Source organism: Cardiocondyla obscurior, linkage group LG09 (assembly GCF_019399895.1).
Source record: "Cardiocondyla obscurior isolate alpha-2009 linkage group LG09, Cobs3.1, whole genome shotgun sequence".
Classification (NCBI taxonomy): domain Eukaryota; kingdom Metazoa; phylum Arthropoda; class Insecta; order Hymenoptera; family Formicidae; genus Cardiocondyla; species Cardiocondyla obscurior.
In genome coordinates, this window is record NC_091872.1 from 3,333,756 (window position 1) to 3,352,054 (window position 18,299).

Sequence of the window (18,299 nt, forward strand, 5' to 3'; positions counted from 1 at the left end):
AGTGGTCGGGAACTTGGGAAGTTCAGAATGTCAGGATAGTGCAGACTGCGGGATAGTGTTAGTATCGTAGCGGTATAACTCGTAGGTTCGTCCAAAAATGCCGAGTCAAGAGGTTGTGACAACAAAAGTTGTGGTTCACCCGCTGGTGCTGTTGAGCGTGGTGGATCACTTTAACCGCATGGGAAAAATCGGAAACCAAAAGAGAGTCGTCGGCGTACTTTTGGGCTGCTGGAGGGCCAAGGGTGTCTTGGACGTGTCGAACAGTTTTGCAGGTTAGAACGGACAATTACGCTATAAATGTTTCTTTAAATATCTTTCTAGTTAAATTATTTTATTTTTATTAAAGCGCAAAGTAGCGTAAAGAATAAATCGCCCTTATCTTTAAAGCCGAGTGCGATATAAAAAGATGAAACATTTATTTCAGTACCTTTCGACGAGGATGACAAGGATAAAAGTGTGTGGTTCCTCGACCACGATTACCTAGAAAACATGTATGGAATGTTTAAGAAAGTTAATGGTGAATATTTTGAGAGCTTGTAGAAGGCTTGTAGATTTTCTTTGAATGGATTTTTGATCGAGAAACTCCTGTTGATTTTTAGCTCGCGAGAAGGTAGTGGGCTGGTACCATACTGGGCCTAAGCTGCATCAAAATGATGTTGCCATTAATGAGTTAATTAGAAGATACTGTCCTAATTCAGTTTTGGTCATTATTGATGCTAAGCCAAAAGATCTTGGACTTCCTACCGAAGCTTATCAAGCGGTTGAAGAAGTGCACGATGTAAGTTTACATTTTTTTTTTTTTTTTTTTTTTTTTTTTTGCAGTAGATTAAAGGCATAATTTTACTGTTTGATTGAGTTTTCTATGTCTGAAACTGTCAATTAATAATATAATATTTAATATATAAATTAATTTATATATTATTTATAAATTAATTTAATATATAAAAAAAAATTTAATATATAATACATAAATTAATTAATAATTCCTTAAGTATTTGTATTTGATTCTTTTCTTAAGTTTGTAATTTTGAAAAAAATGTTTAATATTTAACGAAAATTGTATGTGCAGGATGGTTCTCCTACTTCTAAAACTTTTGAGCATATTCCAAGTGAAATTGGAGCTGAAGAAGCAGAAGAAGTTGGAGTAGAGCATTTATTGCGAGACATCAAAGATACTACAGTTGGTACTCTAAGTCAAAGAATTACAAACCAATTACTTGGTTTAAAAGGTCTTCACGAACAAATTCGGGAAATTAGAGATTATTTGCTTCAGGTATCTATTAACCGCTAAAACGTTTTATCTTACTATCGCTAAGAGAAAGGATAAATAGAAGAAATTTTTTTCGCAGGTTGGTAATGGGAAATTGCCTATAAATCATCAAATTGTTTATCAGCTTCAGGATATCTTTAATTTATTACCGGATATGACTCAAAGTAGCTTTGTCGATTCGTTATATGTCAAGACAAATGATCAGATGCTGGTTGTATATTTAGCAGCATTGGTTAGGTCTATAGTGGCGTTACACAATTTAATTAATAATAAGTTGACCAATCGTGATGCTGAGAAAAAAGAAACTGATGGAAAGAAAGATACAAAGAAGGAAGAAAAGAAGGAAGAAGAGAAAAAAGGAGAGGAAAAGGTAAAAGCTAAAAATCAGTGATCGTAGTATTTCTGAGCGTGCTCAGCTACAAGATTGAGACTGTTAAAGTTGAGGACAATGAATGACTCTGTGTGTAATAGTCAAGCCTGTTCGCTATTTGTACAGAATTATATCCCACTTATAAATAATAACAGTTTTAATACGTATTAGAAACGGCAAATTGATTTTCAAACTGTTCTTGTATGATTCTGTGAGTTTTTAATATATTAGGGGCAAGAGAAGAAAATAAATGATAACTCAACATTTCTGTATTTTCAATGTAATAAACGATGTAGTAAATATATCGAAAAAATTTAGAACTAAGACATTTTTACAGAATAATTTAATCATTATTTCTATTTGATCGCGAGCAGCCTGTATACAGGAGATACAATTATTTATTTTCTCTCGATTTTATTCATTACTCAACTAGTAACATAATATAAAAAAAATAATTGATATATTCTTTCAAACTACTTCAAAGCATATATTGCTATAAAAAAAATTAATGTTTTATTTAACATGTGTAATAAATATGAATATTTTTATTTTTCTCAAATACAATTTATTTTATTATGAGGAAACATTAATAATAAAATAATCTTTTATTTATACTGTTCTATTAATTTATCATCGATATAAAAATGCTTTCCTACTTATAAGTTACCAGAAAGAATATACAAAAATCTAAATGTATATAATTACATCTTTAAATCTTTTTTTTTTTTTTTTAATATGTTTTGAATATATATAGCAAGTGCCATATTTGTCCCTCAATGTACTACAATATTTATTAACAAATATTACAATATATTTTATATATATAATTTAGGAATTAATTTATTAAAAAAATATTTAATCTCCGTTGTAAACTCTAAATTGCTTTCATATCAAAATACTAAAAACGAGTAAAAGGAACCATGGATAAGTATCTTTTTCCGCGGCACGGCTGTAAGCTATGCCTACGTAAGGTTCTAAATTCGTGTCGTTATAGTGTTGGAAATACCAGTTGAAAGGATTGTTGTCTATCACTTTTACATTATCCTCGATGACGAACGCCTCCTTCTGGCTTTCGGTCGTCGTTTCGTCAATGATTTCGCTTTTTTGAGCCGCGCCGGTAATCGATTTTTGTTTTTCCTTGGATTGCTCGGTATTGTAACTGACATACGGCGAGGCAACTTTGGTTATTGTAGATCTGCCAAATGGACGTAAATTTATAGATCCCGAAGACGGTACTTGTCCCCCTGGGATCAAAAGCGCGGACAAAGCGGATGCTTCTGTTCCACGAAAAGTCGTAGTTGTGGTTTCTTTGGGCCGTGAATTTGATATAGAAAACGTTGTGGACTCTAGATGTGGAATCAATTCTGTATCTATTTTTGTCACAATATCCGAATCGTCTGCAACAAGTAAAATAATTTATTACTTTATAGCTTTTTGTCGAATTAAATTTTATTAAAATATAAAACATACCGAATTTTTCGTGAGAGTCAATTGTTATACTGCTTAAAAGAGAAGTTGGATCATTTTCATATTCGGATATTTCTAAATCCCAATCTTTGTGTCCGGTTTCGTTTTCTTTCGATGGTATTATTTCTACTGCTGCAGTAACAGTTTCCTTAATCTGCTCAGTAATCATAGCTTTTTTCGTTTCAGCTATTACTGCTTTTGGTGTGGTCCAAACTATTTTGTTAGCGATTTCCATCTGCGGCTTTTCTATGAATCTAGTGTCCTCTGTATTTACTTCTAAACTCTCGCCATCATAAATCTCGGTGGACACCGATGTTTCGTGAGCTTCTTGCGAAGAATCTTCTTCCACAATTATTGAAACGTTATTTTTTACTGCATTCGATGTATTGAAGCTTAGTAAAAAATTAATAAGATTTCAAAAGATTAATTAAAGGTAAATATTCGTATATCATAAATTAATAAAAAATAAGTTATACAAAAAAAAAGTATTTGAACGTTTACCTAGTTCTATTGGTGGTAGACAAAATCTTATGAGATTCAAAACCAGTCGATCGAACGAATGTTGTAGTAGATGCTTCTTCCTTTTCTCGGAAACTCGTTCGCGGTTTTCCGGACTTAGAAATAATTTTTTCCACTTTAATCACAGTGCTGTTTCCGCTTTTTCGAGGACGTTCCTCTTGTACATGTGCATTGCTCATATTTGACGATTTCGAAACGTTCTCATGCTTCGCGTGTTTTTCATATGTTAATCTGGGATCGGCAATAGGCATAAATCCACTTTGACCGCGCGGCAATGGTACAAAGCCACCCCTGTGAATTTCCGGCTCTGTGGGCGGAAAGGATCTATAACGTCCCCGATTAGGTTTATCCGATAATGATTCTTTTCTTTCCGCCTTTCTGGCTGAATGTCCCCACAAATTAAAGTTCAAATTCGGCAAAGGTAGACCGAAGAAGGTAAAACCAGAGCTGCTGGGAGATGGTGGCATTGCGGGATTTTTTTTTACTGGTGCTGTAGCATTTTTCTGCATTTGATGTTTCTGTTGCGTATGTGGCGGCGGATAAATGAGCTTCACGGTCTGAGTAGGTGCGCTGATAGTAGATACGTTGGGTGGCGACGTGTTCGTATCGCTTCCGTTGTCTTGATAATCTACGTACTGGTAAAAGAAATCAGAGTCCTGGGAAACGGAGGGCTTCTGCGTCGAGGAATCTTTTAGATTCATCCACAACGGTATCGTCTCTGTAATTCCAAATGCTGGCAAGTTTTAATATAATTTAAATCATATTAATATAATCTATTTGTTGAAATTTATCTTTCCGGATTTATAAATTCTAAATATATTTTTATAATAATAAAATTATTGCTTTAATTTTTCTGATTTAACTAATCAAGTAATTGTATGCTCGAATGTTTTTGTGATTTACCAGATGAAGAAGCCGAGGGCGTTGCGACGTTAATCATTTCAGCTTCGCATCCTGGATGAACTAATTCTACGTATCTTTCACGTTTACAATCTTGTCGCGATAATCTAAGTTCTCTGAACAGAGAACCATCAGCACATCTAGGACCCTCTGAGGAAGCTTGCTGCAGCCATCCTCGCAGCCAAAGCATGCCGCAAGAACAGGATAATGGATTTCCTTTATTAAAAATAAAAATAAAATATAAATAATCGGCATCGTGAATTTAATCTATATTATATTTAAAATTACCGTCGATATCTAAGACAGCGATATTTGATCGTAGCCTTTTGAAAGCGTTTTCGGAGACGGCGGTCATTCGATTGCTTCGCAGACTCAGTACCCGCAATCTCGGCATATCGTCAAAAGGTGAACCGTGCACCCCGCAAATCCGATTGTTGTCCATCTGTATGCAGAAAGGAAAACGATTGTTAGACGACTATGTAAAGCGGCTCAGCTATCTCCCTAATTAACGATGCAGGCGTACGAATAATTGCTCCGCCAGCAGAACGGTTCGTCTCGCACCACGGTTCACGCTAGAGTTTCACTCTCGACGAGAAAGTATTCTTCTTTATTAGCGAAGACTCTCGCACTTTCATTGTGTTATTTATGATACTTTGCAAGTTAATTCGGAAAATTTTTTTTTTTCACAAATTGTGTCGCAGTGACTTTTTTAATTTCTGATCATAAGAAAAAATTTTTTTTTTTTGAATGTGAAATATTTACTAAAGCAATATAAAATTTTTATTTTAAATACCTTTAATTCCACCAGCCACTCCATAGCTGCTAAACTGTCACTGGAAATTTTGGATAATCGGTTGTAACTGAGGTCAAGGACCTCCAATGATCGTAAGCTCTCCAGACCGACGTATTCTAAATCCGGCAGGTGATTGTGACTTAGATTAAGGAAAAGTAAATGTGGCACGTTAATGAAGGCATTGCTAGCGATTTCTTGAATCCGATTCTCTTGAAGTTCCGTGCTTTGTAGCAACGGTAATTCGGTGAAAGCGCCACTAGGGATGGACTAGAAGAAACGTGTACATTGCATTAAAGAGAGATTGTCTTTTATTTAATTTGGTGCATAACATAATCGTGAAATTGTTATTACCTGCAATCGATTTCTGCCGAGTCGGATGGCCTGCAACTCCGGTAACGCTCTGATCGCATTTCTTTCGATTACCCTGAGATCATTGTTTTCAAGATCGATTAGAGATAACCGCGGTAATCCATCGAACGCACCCTCCCTCAGCTCTCGTATGTGGTTCCTAACTAGTTTCAACTCTAGCAAGGACGACAAGCTGCTTAAAGTTTCCGGCGATAGGATGTTCAGCTTGTTGAAGCTCAAGTCGAGGACTCGCAGAGCTGTTAAGCCGTGCAGCGATCCCGGTAACTCGGTCAAAGTATTGTGTGACGCGTACAGTTCACGAAGGTCTCTGTAATTGACATTGATGTTATCGTTTTGGGTGTTAAAATGAAACTTTCTCTAAAGCAAAACTAACAAAGATACTTGGAAACGTGCAAAAGGATAAAAAGTTCTTTAAACTTTTACATTGTTATTGGGCATTAACAAATTTGCAAGATCTAAAAAAGAATTATGATATCATTAGAACGTGCTTTGTCGACGTTTAAAACTTAGATTAAAATTAAATTAATATAAAAATACTTCGTGTTTGATCGATGCAGTTAAGTTGATAGGCGAAGTTAAATAAAATCGCGTATAAAATCGAGGTAAAGTATTGTCAAATTAGTCGACACGCCAGGCCGATGCTACACAACGAGAAAGAGATATTAGCGTGTGCACGAAAAACTTTCTAGGTACAAGTTAAGAGTGATGCAACTACGAGTGAAACTACTTTTCCACTAGAATATAAGACCGCGAAATAATACACAAAAAAAAAGGAAAATTATTTCCATTGTTTTAAGCATGATATACTGAATTTTAACGACCAAAACAAACGATACTAATTATAATAATAATTAAAATACAATAATAAATTTTAAAATTTATGAAAAAATTTTTTATATACGGAAATAAAGCGAAACTTTTAAATAAATATTATAAATTATTGCATAAATTATAATACTAAAACTGTCGAATTTTTTTTACCTCGTATTAGCAAAGGTAGCGTGAGGAATTTGCGCAAGATTATTTCTACTCAAATCAACCCTTTGCAGTCTCGTGTTCTCTTGAAAAATATCAGGTCGCAAGACCTCCACTCGATTGCCGCGAAGGTTCACGTCCATCAACGACATTAGGGGCCGAAAGCTTCGTCCGTGCAACGTTACCAGGCGATTGCATCTCAAGTCGAGCTGCTCCAACCCCGTGAGGCCGTCGAAAACGCCGTCGTCTAGGAGTCTTAGAGCGTTGTAGCCTAGATTCAGTTTTTTCAAATTCTGTAAGTCACCCAGGGCACCAGGTGGAATTCTTTCGATCCCATTTGAGCTCAAATCCAACGAGCGTAGGGCTGGCAGAGCTAAGTCCTGAGAAGATACCGTTGGCAGAGCAACGATGCGATTTTTGGACATATGAAGATGTTCGATGTCTTTCGGCAAACCAGGAACCATTTCTAGCATACGATTTAAACTAATATCCAATTCGTACAAATTTGTTAGATGCCGAAACGTTAAGGGGTGGAGGACGGACAAGGCGTTTCCGGAAAGATTCACGTGCTCTAGTGCCGGCGTACCCAAAAAGGACTCAGGCTCGATAAGTCCTATGGCATTACCGCTAAGATCCAGCCGTCTCAGATTCGGCAGATTGGCAAATAAACGTGGCTCTATGTGACGGAAATAATTTTCTGAAAGATCCAAACCCTGAAACCGTGCATGTTCTTCTGAAGAAAGATTTTTTTAAGGTTAAATAAAAAAAATCAACCAGTTACCGAAATAGTAAAAAAAAAAAAAAAAAAAAAAATTGTAGAATTAATATTCAAGAAATTTAAAAACAGCTTACCTTCAATGCCGGCAAGTTCCAAAAGGGAGCTTCCAGGAGATTTGATAAAGAATTGTTTTTCAGCCTAAGCTCTCTGAGTGCTGGCATTGCCGTGAACGTTTCTCTTTGCAAAAAAGCTAGCCTGTTATGATTCAAGTGAAGTCTCTCCAAAGTAGGATGGCCTCTCAGAGCACCAAATGGTATTTCTTCTAACTGATTGTGGCTAGCATCTAGAAACTTGAGCCTCGGCAGAGCCTCGAGCACCGATCGTATCTCGGCGACGTGACTGAGGTCGTTATTAATCAGCCACATCTCTTCCAACGCATTTCCACCTCGCTGCGGGAAAAATTCCGGGTGGATGCGGTGAATCAGATTGTGATTTAGGTCCACGGATTTGAGAGCCGGCACGCCTTGAAAAGCTCCGGCGAATATCTCGGTGATGTAATTGCGCGACAAATAGAGCCGCGACAAAACCGGAAGGTCGACGAAAGAGCCTTCGCCCAGTCGATTAATACGATTTCGATCCAGGCGTATTACTGACAGTGATGGGAGGTCCATACAAGCGCGACCAACCATACCGGCATCGATTATTGCGTTGCCCACCAGCGAGATGTCCTTGAGATCTGGAAGATCGATCATGGCGCGCGGGTGAATCCAATGGATCCCGGAATCCGTGATGTTGATTAGCTCCAACCGGGGTAGGCCTCGAAAAAGCCCGGCCTCCAGCCTGGTCAGTCTCGGACTACCTAATACGTGCAGCTGCTCGAGATTGGGAACGTCGCGGAAGTTCCTCGGGACGAGCTCTAGCAAAGCTGGCGAGTTGATCTGAAGGTACCTCAGCTTCGGTAAGCTGGAGAACCTCGGCAGTCGCTTCATCACGCGACTCTGCAGCGTCACCGCCTCGACGCCCTGCAAATTCTCCAAACTGTCCACAGGTAAGGATCGCAGATCTGGCTCGACGATGAAAAGCTCCAGCAAGGAGTCGTGCAGCCCTTCCAGCCAGCCGGATGACACCCGCTCGAGGCGGTTATTTCGCAGCATCAAGCGCAGAACTCGTAAGGTCGCGAAGACTTTGCCGGGCAGACTAGGGAGGTTGTTGTTCTCTAAAATTAATTCGTCCACCGGCCGATCCAGGTAATGACTGACTGCATGCAGACCCTCGAGGACCTTTGGTAATTCGCTGTGACTACACCTGTGCGAATGCATAGCGTTCAAAATTGTTCATTTAATTACCTGGAGTATATATACGTATGTATATATCTCTGCATCTAAACTTGCCATATCTGAACTTCCATGTCGCGCGTGGAGCATCTACATGGTAGTATCTTTTCTTGCAGGGGACACCCATGTTCCGGATCTAATTGGGCACCGGCACCGATGGAATGAAGTGCCAGGAGCCAGCCGACTATCAAAAGCCCACCGTCCTCTGACGGCTTGACCATCGCGCATTTGGACCGTAATCTACGATCGCGAGTACCAGTTCCTCATTTTCTGGAATATGATATTGCATTCGCCACGCGAACGGACGAAATTACAGGACATCAAGAAACGTTAAGTAAGTGTTTAATTTTAAAACATTCAGCCTTTCTCATAAATTATGTATTTTACAAATTTACAATTGAAGTTTATTTAGAATTTTTTTTTTTAATAATTATCTTTCTCACCGAGCAGCACGATAAATATTCGAATTTTTTATCTATTTGAAGAATCCGTTATTGTGCCATCAAGCTATCGCTCTTATGTGATTTTACGCAAAATGCTATTTGTGGCCAAAAAACTTATTAAGAAACGATAATAGCGACAACTGTCGCTGTTTCGACATGTCGAGGGTTACGCAGCGCTTCCGCGAAGACGAGGTGACGAATGCGCGGCTAAAATTTAGAAATGTTAGCGAAACACCGCCGTTTGATGGGATTTTAGATGTTAAGAGCCCTTGGACGTCACGGTACGCCTCTGTATCCTGAGCACGATTCCACGCACTATGTACGCGTGTACACACGTCACGGTCGCAGACGACAAAATTGATGTCCCGTACCGTAAGCGAAGTTAAAGACCGCTAGGACAATCATTGTCCGTAATAATTGTCGTCGCGCGAGCACGCTTCTGATGTATAAAGTGATGACCGACGAGCAAAATTGGAGGGTGAATCGCAGATTAGGATTAAAAATTCACACTTTGAAGAGAAAGCTCAGGGACATGGTTGTATCTTGAGTTACATTACATTAAAAAAATTTTTTTTTGTTTCTTAAACAGTATTATTATGCAGAAATGCAAAAATATATGCAGTAATTTAAATGCTATTATATAATTGCATTTAGAAAATTATTATATTTATGTTTTGCAGCACATTACTTACGTTCGTTTTATTATGTAATGTTTTCAGATAATATTTTGCGCAATTATAGTCGTAAAAAGAGAAAAAGTAACTTGCAATTAACGTTTTACATTAATGGAAAGATAAAGGCTTTTAAGTATCCTATCGTGCAGAAAAACTTCGATTTCGTAACGTGCTACTGTAAGAACAAGAAGCAAACAATTGGACGGCCTGAAAAACTACTCACACGTGAATAACATCGATATAGTACGATCAACGATGAAACGATTCTAATTGTAAGTGTAAATTGGATTGTATGTGATGCAATAATAAGCAGGTGTGTCTTGATGCATCTGTTTTCGCAGTTTAAATCGCATTTTAAGTCACGTTTGTAAAATTGAACAAAAATTATAGCATTAATATTAACGACCGTGAGTTTAAATAAAATAAAATTAATAGCTAATAAATATTGTAACTGATTTTAATATATTAGTTTTAAATATAAAGTATAAGCATATTAACTGCAAAGTGGAAAAACCGCTCTATCCAGTGTAATAATTTACCAGTTTATTAATAAGACTAGCATAAATAATAATTACATACTAATTTCACTTAGATGTAGCAATAAAATTGCAATTTGACATAACAGAGTAACAGATGTAATACTTAATTGAATGCCATATTATGTGCATATTAATTTTTTCTTTATTAACAAATAATTGCATTAATTGCAAGTTTTTGTTCTTTTTTATGATAACGTTTATGTGAAATATTATTTCAAAGTATAACTCGCATAATTAACTGTCTTCCAATATCAGTATTCTGAATTTTAGTCACTCAACATCGTTTGTTTGGCCTCGAATGGGTATGGATGCAATTTTAGTGAAAGTGATATTCATTTCCTTGATATTTCGCTGTCAGTGACCTCAAGCGTGCATCTCACTTTATCGCAAATGGTAATTTTATGTCATTATGCAACTATAGGTACACGAGGAATATTGTGATTTTCAAGACATAGATATTCATATAATAATACATTTTAGTCAATATTAAGCAGATTTCTAGTGACTTGTTTTACACAATTATTATACTTTCTAAAATATCTTTTTATGAATTATTTGATTTTATTAATTTAATTTTTATATTATGTTTTAATAAATCTACGTTTACCTTTTATATCGGTAGTGGACACCAAATTAGCGCTTTGCTTCTAAAGTACTCTTACGTTTCTCAGCGAAAACCAAATTCACAAAAAAAAAATTAAAATTTTTTCTTGAAAATTATTTGCACTCAATTCTTATGTATAAAATTAACATATATTTTTTTTTCAGGTTTACGCACACATATACGAGCGTCTTATCTTCAACGTCTCCGCGGACACGAGTATAGCTTTTCGTAATCTCGTTACGTACTAAATGCAGTGAAGAAGCTGTTCGCAAAAGCGTGGTGGCCTGCACAAACTTGAGGGGAGAAGATGATGGTGCCATGGCGTGGGTGATGGCGGGAGAGACACGAAGAGAATTGCGAAGTGCGTGTCCAGCCACCGTGAAGACACGCTTCCAGGAAATTCTTCCCTTTCCCCATAAATCTCACCGATCGCCGAATGTGTACGATTCGGTATAGGTGAAAAATTATCTTTTTGTTCATTTTCCGCGTTGCATGTCTGATGGAGCAATTGAAGAAGTCGATTGTTCTTCGAGTAAAATCGCTAAAATGCTTATTAGAAAACAGGAAGGGAATACTCAGTAATTTAAGTAATTTTGAAAATGTGAGATCTCTCATGTCACAAAATATTAAATTATATAGTACTTTAAAATGCTTTTTGCGAAAGCTATAATAATTCAAGTCATTTATAAAAATTCTAAAAGCAAACTGGATCAGCAATTTTAATAAATATATTTATTTGCATATCTACAGATTTACAATGTTATCACCAGTAAAAATGGAACTAATATCAATAAGATAAAATATAAAATAGTATAAGATAAGGTATACCGATAAGATATTAAAATTTTGTTTATAATATGCAAATACCAAGAAACTTAAAAATTTGCGCGCTTTAAATCATACAATTAGTCGCGATACGTTCAAATGCAAAGGTTGATCAGTATAATAGTGTGAATAAATCGTAATTATATTTGAGTCACAAATAAATTTTGAGTAAACAGTGATCTATACTGCTCATCATAGTAAGCGACAGTAATGCAAAATACTTGCTGTTGAGATAGTTAATTTGTAAGATCTCTATCTCTTTTTTTTATAAAGCATTTCTTTTTTTACCAATATGATTTATCTATTAAAATCATTATATCGTTGTTTCATCTGTGAACATTTCTGAGATTTTATCTTGCGTATCGATGTAATGTAAGCGAAAGTTCTTTTAGAACCTTGATATATGCATATGCATCCACAAGCAGCTTGTTTATGTTTTTCTTTTTACTACGCGGAACGTTAAGTAACCGGTTTAAGATCATTACAGAAAAAAAATTGTCTCGCTATTGGTCCATACTGGCCAAGCCTCCATCGAGGCGTCATAGATAAATAAGTTAATTACAAAATTTAATCAATCTCCAGGAGAAAATAGATTAAAAAACAATTCTAAAATTGTTATAATTATAATTAACATTTACGAAGTAAATTAATTAAAAATATATAATTATAGAACACAGATGAAATACTTTACAATTGAGTTAATGCATATATTAATATCTGTAAATGTCATTTAGGATAAAATTTTATGATTAAAATGAGTGTACTTTTATGAAAATTGAATCCTCTGGTTGATGTCGTCAAACGAGTTGTATATGCATAAGATCGAGACACATTAAGAACCGTTTAAAGTCCTTTTTACATAAAGACTCGTTCACACTAATGTAAGCAGAAATTATTATTTGTATTGCATTTTTTATTCTTTTTACGAATTCTTATAGAAATGTTCTTTACAAAGTATAATGTGCTTCGTGCAGATACAAATGCCTAGAGATTATTTATTTCGCGGAACATGTTTTTGAAAAAAAAAAAAACTAAGACATATTACACTTAAAAAATTAATTGGAATGCAATCGGTTTACTTTAGGGAGCAAAATATATATTTTCTGCTTCTTTGCAACATAACTCTTGTCTATGTAGTGTGAACGTATGCGTACGATTATACCTAACGTGAATGGGCCTTTATTAAATACACAACTGAGACAGCATCCGTGTTCTAACTGGTTTTGAAAATGGGTCGTGATATAAGGTAGAATTATTGCTTGAGCTTCCAGTTGTTTATAGACTACCAACAAGGAAAGGTTTAATCGATTTCCTTCTTATACAATTATTTGTGCTTGGTGTAGTAATAACATAAAGACGAGTGGAAAGCGCCTTAGGTTTTTTTTTGAATTTTTACTGTACGAATATCAATATTATATTGAAAAATAGATAGGCCATTTCTATCAACACAGATTAACTTTAATCTGTATTGGTAGAAATGGCCTTAAGAATGTTAATATTTTGTCACAATAAATTTTAATTTTCTTGAAAACTGTAGTACACGTCGTCGATTTTGAGAATAATGTACAAAAGTATTATTCGTTTCTCATGTCACATCACGAGAAACACTCACAGAAAGTTCCACGTAACTATCAATTCTTTTCGTGAGACGAAAGATATAGATGCCACCAAGAAATCTGGTTCCATTAAAATAGGAAATGCAGTCAGACCTCCGCGAATATTAATAACGGGTAAGCAATAAGTTAATTACGATAAGATAATTAAATAATACTTGTTCTTGTGAAATTAATCTAGCTACTAAATTTTAATTTGAAAAATTCAGCTTATGTACAATTTTTGTTCAGGTGGTCTCGGACAGCTGGGTACGGAATGCGCGAAATTGCTCCGTCGGAATTATGGTAACGACAATGTCATACTATCAGATATTATCAAGCCGTCAGAGGAGAACTTGGAGAACGGACCCTTCATCTTCGCCGACATTCTCGACTTTAAGGGCCTGCAGAAGATCGTCGTGGACTACAGGATCGACTGGCTTATCCACTTCAGCGCTCTGCTTAGCGCTGTCGGCGAACAAAACGTGCCGTTAGCAGTCCGAGTCAATATCGAAGGTACAGAAAGTTTTATCCACGTTTGCATCATCATGTTGCCCGATCAAGATTGCGCGTTTTTAAGACGTCACATTACTATTAATAATTTTAATTACTTCTTGTTTTTCTCTTAAAACATTTAATAAAACGCAAACATCTCGTGCGAAAACACGGTTTTCCGCAAACTGCATCTAACAATAAGTGAAATGGAATGTTGTGTCGACGAGTAAGCTTGTCATTAAGATATTAATTATAACGCGGTCGTGATCACGAAAAGAAGAAAGTGCCGAGAGAAAGCGGATATAAAGTAATAGTCAAAGCGTGATAGATAGTATCGCGATTTGTGAAGATGTGTCAAAGGCACAGTTGAGACCGTTTGATGGAAATAAATTCTCAATTCTCTCGAAGACATTCATAAAAATCTTCACAAATATTTGTTTACCTTTGTTTTACGTTTTTACGTATTATACATTTTTTTTGTTCTTCTCGTAAAATAACAGGAATGCACAACGTCATCGAGCTAGCAAAGCAATATAAGCTGAGAATCTTTATACCCTCAACGATCGGCGCATTTGGTCCTGACTCGCCAAGGAATCCTACTCCAAATATTACAGTACAACGACCTCGTACGATTTATGGCGTCAGTAAAGTTCACGCTGAACTCTTAGGAGAATATTATCATCATCGCTTCGGCCTCGATTTCCGATGTCTCCGATTTCCTGGTGTAATCAGCAGCGATCCGCCCGGCGGTGGTACCACCGGTGAGACACATACATTTTGTTTTATAATGCTATTACACCCTTTTTTTAATTATATTTCTTTGGATCTCTTTTTTTTTTATAATTTATTTATTCGTCTCTTTAAGAATTTGCCGTCATAAAATATTAAAATAAGACACTTGAAACGAACATTGCATGTTAAATTTTTTTGATTTGTAGCAAGGTAATCGTATTCATGCTTAAGGAACGCTTAATGCCGCATGTAGAATAGGTTGATAACTTTGAAATTGATATCTTTTACCTTTTTTTGTGAATAACTAGAGCGTCAACTATAAATAACATAACTGCATAATGGTGGAATTTATCGTTTCTCAAGGACAATATACTAACAAGTAATGTAGCGAGTTTTGATTCTAGACGCTTTTTTCCCCAATGTTTATAAGTTTTAATAAAAAAAATACTAGCACATTGAAATTCAACAATAATTTTTTTATTAATTTTTTTTATAATTTCGTAGATTACGCTGTAGCAGTATTTCACGAGGGACTGTTAAACAAAAAATACCAATGCTACTTAGAGCCTAACACGAGATTGCCAATGATATACATCGAAGATTGTCTGTCGGCACTCTTTCAGTTTTTAAATACGCCTGACGAGTTACTGCGTAGACGAGTTTACAACGTTACAGCTATGAGTTTCACACCTGAGGAGTTGTTCAACGAGCTCTTCAAATATATACCGGATTTGAAAATATCTTATAAACCAGATAAACGACAATATATCGGTAAGTTTAAAATATGTATGCATACCAAATATTGTAATTCGATTATTAAAAAAAAAAAAAAAAAATTGTTTTAATGTTGATTTTAGCGGAAAGCTGGCCGCAAGTTTTTGACGATAGCGAAGCACGACGAGATTGGGGATGGCAACACAAATATGATCTACAGAGGCTGGTAGAGTTAATGGTGCGGGACGTCAGCACAAATTTTCTACCGAAACATCGACTAAAAGAAGTCAATAGTTACGTATAATTACAAAGTTATATATAATTAAAGATCTCTTTTAATTGATGTGCGAATTTCTATATTATAATTCAATAACTGGCTTTTAGCTAATTCTTTGATTGCGAAAAAAGTCAATAGTCAATATAATCATGCAGAAAATCAATTAGAAGTATTTTTGTAAGTTATGCATAATAAAGTTAATCAGCTTTAACTTGAAACATTGTTTGATAAAAACATACAGTTTAAAACATACAAGCATACAATTCTTGATAAATAAGATTTAAAAATATATCTAGAATTTTTTGTTAAATTATATATAAAAAATGGAACAATTTTATAATACAAGAATGCTTTTCATTCGCTTTGATCTATATCCATAAATTCTGTAAAATCATCATCATTCAACATTTCCGCGATGTTTACTGGTGTCATTTTATTCCTTTTTGGAGTTTTATAATTTGTTGGTTGCTCTTTTGTCGAAGGTGTGCCGATCGCACTTGTATTCCTTGTAGGTGTAACATATCTATCGTTTCTCTTTGGTGTTCCAGCGAACTCTGTATTTCTGGAAGGTGTAGAATATTTATCACTTTTTCTTGAAGACAGAGTTCCGGGAGTTCCAACCGAATTTTGAAATAATTTTTCTTTGTTATCTACATCTGCAAATAAAATGCCACGTAATGTAAATGCAAGTAATCATTTTTTTTTAAATTTATTTTCTATTCACCTTTATTATCATCGTTGTCGGTTAAAAGTAAACGACTTTCAGCAAAGTATGCATTTGGATGTAAAAGTGGTTTACTCGCTGGTTTATTATGCATAACTTCAAAATACTTGGCACACGCTATATGATATTGTGCATCCTTAGCCAAGTCCAATATTTCGGTCATATCTAAAATAAATTAAAAGAAAATTTAAACGTGAAAGAGAAATATTCCCGAGTTCGTATACAATTATAATAATGATCTCACTGGAAGCGAATACACCGCAACTAGTTAACTTTTGGGCAAGTGAATCCCGATCCATGTGTCTAAAAGGACATCCATGATATTCTCCTGGCCCGACCGAGCTAGATATAATTTTTTGACAACCGAACGGAGTGTAATTCGTTTGTTTTCCTTCTTTGCCGAAATAGTGCCTAATGGAGTACGCATATTTTTTGTCAAATTCAGCTCCGTCTGTCTTTTTTAAGAATGCATCTCTCCAAAAACGAAGAGCGTCTTCTAAAGTCACGCCTATACCTTTTAGGAATAACCCATATTGCATTCGCCCTGAATTCCTTAAGTGACTGTTAGTTTGTAGCGCTTCATGCAGAGTTCTCATACATAATGGATATGAAGTTTTTGATAACTAAAACAATTATTAGAATATATTTCAAATATCATTTAAAAAAAAAAAAAAAAAAAAAAAAAAAAAAAAAAAATTGTACATCGTTCAGTTTGTCAATAGGTGTAGCTGTGGTTGACCACACAACACGTGCCATTCCAGAGAAGGCCGAGGGAAGGCCTGTTAAGTATTTAGTTAATCTTTCATCATCTGATATATTACCATACAGAATTTTTGCTCTCTGCAAAATAGAAAAGTTAACTGGAAATAATTTAATCTTCTTCGAAATCTGATTAATAATACGTACCTCTAATCCTGCAATTAGATTTTCTTTAAAATAAGAGATAAACACGAAACTTAGATCCATATGAGTGATGTATGCCATTCCACCTTTGAGGTATACCTTACGTCCTCTAACCAAGTCAATGACTTTTTCAAAAGGTACTTTATAAATGTCTGTGATATCTATATTTGTAACTTTTCCAGATGATAAACTAAGCTCATTTTTCAACTCGGATTTTTCATCTGGGGAAATCTTAAAGCATATAAATAATCAAACTACTTATCTATACTACAATCTCTTACTAAAACTTAGTGAAACATACAGGTATGCAATCCAGGTTGTTAATATTCAACATATGCTCAACACCCTTCTTGTCTAATGAACTAAATCTAAACTTGAAGAATTCAACTTCTTGTTTGGTGAACCATTTGGTAAGTTCAACATCATGGCAGTACACCAATCTTAAAATAAAATGCGATATGTGATCTTTTCTTCTAATCTGTGAATGCTCTTCCGATTGTGGATTAGATCCATTGGCCAACAGAAGATTTGCATAATATATCAACCCATCAGACTTCAAGGACTCGCAGAGAGCCTTTTTGCGGTCCTCCAGCGTTTTTAAATCGCCTCTGCAACTCGTGGTTTCCATCAGCCGTAGCACTGCGGATAAAAATAATTGACATTAACAATTGAGTAGGAGAGGAACATAGAGGGAATTCTAAAAGGTTACTTTTCAATCTATCAAATCCCAATTCTTGAAACTCCTCCAGCGACAGTTCGCCCGTCGGTGGTATATTATATATCTGCATGTCGTAAGGATACTCGCTGTTCAGGTCCTTTACGTCCACGACAGCCGTGTAACGTCGGCGAGCTTGATAGTCCATCTTCTATGCACTTAATTGCACAGCGAGGCTGGAAGATAAATACAATTCGCACGTGGTGACGCTATATTTTATGTCAACTCTGAGTAAACGATGACATCTGCTATCCTCCTAATTTTAATAACGCGTTGGTCACTCGCGAGGAACAATGAAAAATACAGGAAAACGAAAGCCTAACTCCACGTATCCATTTCGCGTGCAA

At 35.6% G+C, this 18,299-nt stretch overlaps 4 protein-coding genes across 7 annotated transcripts; 2 read left to right on the forward strand and 2 right to left on the reverse strand.

Annotated features, from left to right (window-relative positions):
- Positions 1-97: 97 nt before the first annotated feature.
- Positions 98-1,953, forward strand: Rpn8 (regulatory particle non-ATPase 8). Its single transcript, XM_070662071.1, has 5 exons — positions 98-272; positions 425-517; positions 600-778; positions 1,070-1,273; positions 1,350-1,953. The coding sequence occupies exons 1-5, from the start codon at positions 98-100 to the stop codon at positions 1,659-1,661; spliced, it is 963 nt and encodes a 320-aa protein (XP_070518172.1). The 3' UTR covers positions 1,662-1,953.
- Atk (artichoke) lies at positions 1,682-8,936 on the reverse strand. 2 transcript variants are annotated; one of them, XM_070662030.1, is made up of 10 exons: positions 8,773-8,936; positions 7,516-8,686; positions 6,670-7,376; positions 5,671-5,995; positions 5,320-5,586; positions 4,815-4,968; positions 4,530-4,742; positions 3,609-4,359; positions 3,111-3,499; positions 1,682-3,037 (listed from the first exon to the last, which is right to left on the reverse strand). In XM_070662030.1, exons 1-10 carry the CDS (start codon positions 8,934-8,936, stop codon positions 2,526-2,528), a joined length of 4,653 nt encoding a protein of 1,550 aa, XP_070518131.1. In that variant the 3' UTR covers positions 1,682-2,525. The 2 variants fall into 2 exon arrangements, with proteins under 2 accessions (XP_070518131.1, XP_070518130.1); XM_070662029.1 differs by lacking the exon at positions 8,773-8,936 and having other exon boundaries at positions 3,609-4,344; positions 7,516-8,219.
- On the forward strand, positions 8,920-15,637 carry Tdh (L-threonine dehydrogenase). Of its 3 annotated transcripts, XM_070662065.1 has the most exons (9): positions 8,920-9,693; positions 9,878-10,104; positions 10,642-10,764; positions 11,140-13,197; positions 13,338-13,530; positions 13,645-13,908; positions 14,388-14,648; positions 15,124-15,390; positions 15,477-15,637. In XM_070662065.1, the coding sequence occupies exons 5-9, from the start codon at positions 13,362-13,364 to the stop codon at positions 15,635-15,637; spliced, it is 1,122 nt and encodes a 373-aa protein (XP_070518166.1). In that variant the 5' UTR covers positions 8,920-9,693; positions 9,878-10,104; positions 10,642-10,764; positions 11,140-13,197; positions 13,338-13,361. The 3 variants fall into 3 exon arrangements, with proteins under 3 accessions (XP_070518166.1, XP_070518165.1, XP_070518167.1); XM_070662064.1 differs by having other exon boundaries at positions 8,920-10,104; XM_070662066.1 differs by having other exon boundaries at positions 8,920-10,104; positions 11,140-11,431.
- Positions 15,638-15,816: 179 nt separating this feature from the next.
- On the reverse strand, positions 15,817-18,100 carry LOC139105766 (DNA primase large subunit). The gene is made up of 7 exons (XM_070662048.1): positions 17,947-18,100; positions 17,539-17,876; positions 17,241-17,468; positions 17,037-17,174; positions 16,579-16,957; positions 16,335-16,499; positions 15,817-16,266 (listed from the first exon to the last, which is right to left on the reverse strand). Exons 1-7 carry the CDS (start codon positions 18,098-18,100, stop codon positions 15,965-15,967), a joined length of 1,704 nt encoding a protein of 567 aa, XP_070518149.1. The 3' UTR covers positions 15,817-15,964.
- Between the last annotated feature and the right edge of the window lie 199 nt (positions 18,101-18,299).